This window comes from Oncorhynchus tshawytscha, linkage group LG04, assembly GCF_018296145.1.
Source record: "Oncorhynchus tshawytscha isolate Ot180627B linkage group LG04, Otsh_v2.0, whole genome shotgun sequence".
NCBI classification, from domain to species: domain Eukaryota; kingdom Metazoa; phylum Chordata; class Actinopteri; order Salmoniformes; family Salmonidae; genus Oncorhynchus; species Oncorhynchus tshawytscha.
The window spans coordinates 11,944,267-11,951,144 of record NC_056432.1 but is presented as its reverse complement, the minus strand read 5'-3'; the positions used below and the strand labels follow the sequence as shown (position 1 = coordinate 11,951,144).

Sequence of the window (6,878 nt, the reverse complement as noted above, 5' to 3'; positions counted from 1 at the left end):
CACGTGTGAGTACACACACACACACACGTGTGAGTACCACACACACACGTGTGAGTACACACACACACACACACACACACACGTGAGTACACACACACACACACACGTGTGAGTACACACACACACACACGTGTGAGTACACACACACACACGTGTGAGTACACACACACACACGTGTGAGTACACACACACGTGTGAGTACACACACACGTGTGAGTACACACACACGTGTGAGTACACACACACGTGTGAGTACACACACACGTGTGAGTACACACACACGTGTGAGTACACACACGTGTGTGAGTACACACACACGTGTGAGTACACACACACGTGTGAGTACACACACGTGTGAGTACACACACACGTGTGAGTACACACACACGTGTGAGTACACACACGTGAGTACACACACGTGTGAGTACACACACACGTGTGTACACACACGTGTGAGTACACACACGTGAGTACACACACGTGTGAGTACACACACACGTGTGAGTACACACACACACACACACGTGTGAGTACACACACACACACACACGTGTATACACACACACACACACACACACACACGTGTGTACACACACACACACACGTGTGAGTACACACACACACACACGTGTGAGTACACACACACACACACGTGTGTGTGTACACACACACACACGTGTGTACACACACACACACACGTGTGAGTACACACACACACGTGTGAGTACACACACACGTGTGATACACACACACACACACACACACACACACACACACGTGTGAGTATACACACACACACACACACACACGTGTGAGTATACACACACACACACACACAAGTGTGAGTATACACACACACACAAGTGTGAGTATACACACACACACGTGTGTGTGAGTATACACATACACACACACACACGTGTGAGTATACACACACACACACGTGTGTGTGAGTATACACACACGTGTGAGTATACACACACACACGTGTGAGTATACACACACACACACGTGTGTGTGAGTATACACACACACACACACGTGTGAGTATACACACACACACACACACGTGTGAGTATACACACATACACACACGTGTGAGTATACACACACACACACACGTGTGAGTATACACACACGTGTGAGTATACACACACGTGTGAGTGTGTGTGTGTGTGTGTGTGTGTGTGTGTGTGTGTGTGTGTGTGTGTGTGTGTGTGTGTGTGTGTGTGTGTGTGTGTATACTCACACGTGTGAGTATACACACACATGTGAGTATACACACACACACACACACACGTGTGAGTATACACACACGTGTGTGTGTGTGTGTGTGTGTGTGTGTGTGTGTATACTCACACGTGTGTGTGTGTGTATACTCACACGTGTGTGTGTATACACGTGCGTGTGCGTGTGTGCGCGTGTGTATACTCACACGTGTGTGTATACTCACACGTGTGTGTGCGTGTGTATACTCACACGTGTGTGTGTGTGCGTGTGTATACTCACACGTGTGTGTGCGTGTGTATACTCACACGTGTGTGTGTGTGTATACTCACACGTGTGTGTGTGTGTGTGTGTGTATACTCACACGTGTGTGTGTGTGTGTGTGTGTGTGTGTGTGTGTGTGTTTATACACACGTGTGTGTGTGTGTGTGTGTGTGTGTGTGTGTGTGTGTGTACTCACACGTGTGTGTGTGTGTGTGTGTGTGTATACTCACACGTGTGTGTGTGTGTGTGTGTATACTCACACGTGTGTGTGTGTGTGTGTATACTCACGTGTGTGTGTGTGTGTGTGTATACTCACACGTGTGTGTGTGTGTGTGTGTGTATACTCACACGTGTGTGTGTGTGTGTGTGTGTGTGTGTGTGTGTGTGTGTATACTCACACGTGTGTGTGTGTGTGTGTGTGTGTGTATACTCACACGTGTGTGTGTGTGTGTGTGTGTGTGTGTGTATACTCACGTGTGTGTGTGTGTGTGTGTGTGTGTGTGTATACTCACACGTGTGTGTGTGTGTGTGTGTGTGTATACTCACACGTGTGTGTGTGTGTGTGTGTATACTCACACGTGTGTGTGTGTGTGTGTGTGTATACTCACACGTGTGTGTGTGTGTGTGTGTGTATACTCACACGTGTGTGTGTGTGTGTGTGTGTGTGTATACTCACACGTGTGTGTGTGTGTGTGTGTATACTCACACGTGTGTGTGTGTGTGTGTGTATACTCACACGTGTGTGTGTGTGTGTGTGTATACTCACACGTGTGTGTGTGTGTGTGTGTGTGTATACTCACACGTGTGTGTGTGTGTGTGTATACTCACACGTGTGTGTGTGTGTGTGTGTGTGTGTGTGTGTGTGTACTCACACGTGTGTGTGTGTGTGTGTGTGTGTGTGTGTGTGTGTGTGTGTGTGTGTGTGTGTGTGTGTATACACACGTGTGTGTGTGTGTGTGTGTGTGTGTGTGTATACTCACACGTGTGTGTGTGTGTATACTCACACGTGTGTGTGTGTGTGTGTGTGTGTGTGTGTGTGTATACTCACACGTGTGTGTGTGTGTGTGTGTGTGTATACTCACACGTGTGTGTGTGTGTGTGTGTGTGTGTGTGTGTGTGTGTGTGTGTGTGTGTGTGTGTGTACTACACACGTGTGTGTGTGTGTGTGTGTGTGTGTGTGTGTATACTCACACGTGTGTGTGTGTGTGTGTGTGTATACTCACACGTGTGTGTGTGTGTGTGTGTGTGTGTGTGTATACTCACACGTGTGTGTGTGTGTGTGTGTGTGTGTGTGTGTATACTCACACGTGTGTGTGTGTGTGTGTGTGTGTGTGTGTGTGTGTGTGTGTGTGTGTGTGTGTATACTCACGTGTGTGTGTGTGTGTGTGTGTGTGTGTATACTCACACGTGTGTGTGTGTGTGTGTGTGTGTATACTCACACGTGTGTGTGTGTGTGTGTGTGTGTGTGTGTGTGTGTGTGTGTGTGTGTGTGTGTGTGTGTGTGTGTGTGGTGGAGGTCAGTAACTTAGACTCGCCTTGTGCGGTAGAATTGGCCACCACAAAGCTGGTGAGGGTGACATCGCAGGCGGCGACACACTCCAGGGGTATGGGGTAGAGGCGGAAGTGACTGAGCATGTCCATGACGGAGGGGAAGCGCAGATGCTGCACCCTACACTGACCACACTCTGTTAGAGACAGACGCAGGTGCTGCAGAGGGAGAGAGAGAAAGTCTTCTTTCAATTTTACAAGGATCACTACATGGGACCAAGATGATGGTGCTTCTATTCAGACATCTTTATAGAGGAGATTATATCAAAAACTAATAAGGTATTCTTCTAGAACCTGTGTGTGTGTGTGTCTGCATCACCTTGGCCTTGCCCTGGTAGTTGAAGGTGAGGACATAGTCTCCGCGGCGGGTCTCACTCTGCCTCACCAGGAAGACTCCGTGGCCCTCCAGGCCCGAGTTCTGGACCAGGTGGGCCGCCTTGACCCGCGAGATGGGGCCATGGAACCATGGGTACAAACACAGGAAGTGGTCAGTCTTATGGTACACCTGCTCCGAGAGGGCAAAGGTCGCAGAGCCTAGTGGGGGGGGAGGGGAACGACAAGCAAGGCGTAAGAATATAATGTAAAAACATTGTCATTTAGCAAACATTTTGATCCACAATTAGCTCATTACCGTTATGTTCATTTACATACATGCAGGAATCACACCCACAACTCCTCAAACTGGTACAAGCACCATGCTCTGATTCTAAACGGCAGACAATCGTAACTACTACTGCATCATTTTAAACATCAAGTTACAATAGAATCCTGAGATATTCACACACTTCCTTGTTGTGAAACGACACGCATGGGAAAGAAGGTCCGCCCCTTCCTGTCCCTGACACCCACCCTGACTCCCTGACTCGGAGCTCCCTCTCCGGTTGGCCGTCGCAGCATTATCCGCAGGGTAGGTTAGGCGTTCCAAATCCCCGCTCCCAGACCTGTGGACATACAATGCCTTTAGTTAGCAGCAGTCAATCCAGAGTAGGATGAAACTTTAGCCTCCTGGGAATGACACTGCCATCGACTGACTTCATTAGTCAACTCCAGCCTCTGTGTGACTGCTCTTTTAACAATTAGGCATTATTCACAAGGAAGTCAAATAAAACGAATCAAAAATGATTTAGATCACACTAGTATAATATTACAATAATACACAAATGTATTATTTAAATTGTGTGAACCACAGAGGGGAGCTTTGGAGGGGTGTTCACACTAGAGGAGAAAGTAAGAACGAAAGGAAGGAGGGCGGGCTGGGGGCCATGGAGTCTACAGGAAGCAGCAGGATGGCACACAAAAGCGCCGGAGCTCGGTCAGGAAGCGTCTTGTTAAGTCTTGAGAACGCCACGTTATTGTACATGAATCCCGCACCCCAAGCAACACCACACACGTACACTTTGGCAGCCAGGTTGAGAAGGAAGACAGATCAAATCCTGCTTAAAATGCTGACTACAGTTCTGAGAACTCTGAATAACAGGAAGCCTCCTCTCTCTGTGAGTGTGAGAGACAGACAGACAGGAGTTTTTACTTCTCATACATATTCAGTCCAGTTTATTAGGTACACCACCCGTTCACAAAAATGCAAGTAGACCGGCATCCAGTTACTGTTCCATTCAATGTTAGAATGGACAAAACAAGTCACCTCAGTGACTTCGACCGTGGTAGGCGCGCCGGTTCTAGTATCTCAGAAACTAGCAGCCTCCTGGGATTTTCACGCACGACAGTGTCTAGGGTTCACTGAGAATGGTGCGACAAACAAAAAGCATCCAGTCAGCAGCAGTACTGTGGGTGAAAACAGCTCGTTGAGAGGTTGAAGGAGAAATGGGAAGAATCGTGCAAGTTAACAGGCAGGCCGGGCCACAAACAGACAAATAACAGCACAGTACAGTGGTGTGCAGAACTGCATCTCAGAATGCACAGACGACCAAACCGGGTTCCACTCCTATCTGAAAAAAACAAGCAGCCGCTGCGCCAATGGGGATGCGATCACCAACACTGGACAATTGAGGAGTGGAAAAACATCGCCTGGTCCGATGAATCCCGGATCCTGTTACGTCATGCTGATGGCAGAGGCAGGGTTTGGCATAAGCAGCATGAGTCCATTGCCCCATCCTGCCTGGTGTATATATACACACACACAGAGAGAACAAACATATTTTCCTTTTTAACAATTTAGAAAGGAAAATCTGCCAAACGGTAGCTTTGTTTTCAAATTGCCATTGATAAAATTCAATTGTGTTTGTTGTCAGTAGCTCATGCCTTCCCATACCATAACCCCACCATAGGGAATTTTGTTCACAACGTTGACATTAGTAAACCGCTCGCCCAAACGACACTATACACGCTGTCTGCCACCTGCCCGGTACATTTGAAACCAGGATTCATCTGTGAAGAGCACACTTCTCCAGCGTGTCACTGGCCATCGAAGTTGAGCATTTACCCACTTAAGTCAGTTACGACGCCTATCTGCAGTCAGGTCAAGACCCTGGTGAGGACAACGAGCATGCAGAAGATCTTCCCTGAGATGGGTTTTGACAGTTTTTGCAGAAATTCTTCAGTTGTGCAAACCCACAGTCCGGGTGGCTGGTCTCAGACAATCCAGCAGATGAAGCAGCCGGATGTGGTGGTCGTGGGCTTGTGTGGTTACACGTGGTCTGCGGTTGTGAGGCCTGTTGGACGTACTGCCAAATTCTCTAAAACAATGTTGGAGAAGGCTTATTGTAGAGGAAAAAAAACATTAAATTCTCTGCCAACAGAGAATTGACAATGTCTGATTGACATTCCTGCAGTCAAAACTTAAGACATCTGTTGTGACAAAACTACACATTTTAGAGTGGCCTTTTATTGTCCCCAGCACAAGGTGCACCTGTGTAATGGTCATGCTGTTTAATCAACTTCTTGATATGGAACACCTTTCAGGTGGATGGATTATCTTCAAAAAGGAGAAATGCTCACTAACAGGGATGGAAAGAAATAAGCCTTTCTGGGATCTTTTATTTCAGCTTATGAAACATGGGACATGTTGTGTTTATATTTTTGCTCAGTGTAGCCTATAGAAAGTCTACAACCCATTGAACTTTTTTCACATTTTGTTACAAAGTAGGATTGAAATAGATGTAATTTGTCATTGAGCTACAAAAAAATAAATGTTTTGCAAATAAAAATGAAATAAAATAGTCGTTACTTAAGTATTCAACCCCTTTGTCTAGGCCGGCCTAAATGAGTTCAGAAGAAACACGTTGCTTTACAAATCACATAATAAAGTGATTTGGAAGTTATAATAGGGGTTGACATGATTTTTGAATTTGACCCCTTCCTCTGTCCCCCATACATATAACATCTGTAAGGTCCCATTAGTCAAGTACTGAATTTCAAGCACAGATTCAACTACAAAGACCAGGGAGCTTTTCAAAGGCCTCAAAGAAGGGCAGTGATTGGTAGATGGGTAACAATAACAAATCAGACATTGAATATATCTTTAAGCATGGTCAAGTTAATAATGATGGTGTGGATGATGTATTAAACCACCCAGACACATCAACGATGCAGTCGTCCTTCTGAACTGAGATGCAGGACAGGAAGGAAACTGCTTAGGGATGTCACCATGAGGCCAATAGTGATTTTAATGGGAGAAAACTGAGGATGGATCAACAACATTGTAGTGACTCCATAATAATGACCTAAATGACAGAGTGAAAATACAAACACGCAGAATAAAACTATTCAAAAACATGCATCTTGTGTGCAACAAAGCACCAAAGCAATACTGGGGAAAAATACAGCAAAGGCAAAATCCTAAAGGAGAACCTGCTTTACACCAAACATGGAGAGCAATTCAC

The 6,878-nt window shown here is 46.3% G+C and overlaps 1 protein-coding gene across 2 annotated transcripts in view; it reads right to left on the bottom strand.

The window, feature by feature from the left end:
* The window catches only part of sh2b3 (SH2B adaptor protein 3), a 70,465-nt gene that overhangs the window by 17,938 nt on the left and 45,649 nt on the right, over positions 1-6,878 (bottom strand). For both annotated transcript variants that reach the window (XM_042320317.1, XM_042320316.1), the window contains exons 5-7: positions 3,889-3,980; positions 3,359-3,573; positions 3,027-3,198 (exon numbers count right to left, since the gene is read on the bottom strand). In XM_042320317.1, the coding sequence (XP_042176251.1) occupies positions 3,027-3,198; positions 3,359-3,573; positions 3,889-3,980 (479 nt within the window). The remainder of the gene's footprint in view (positions 1-3,026; positions 3,199-3,358; positions 3,574-3,888; positions 3,981-6,878) is intronic.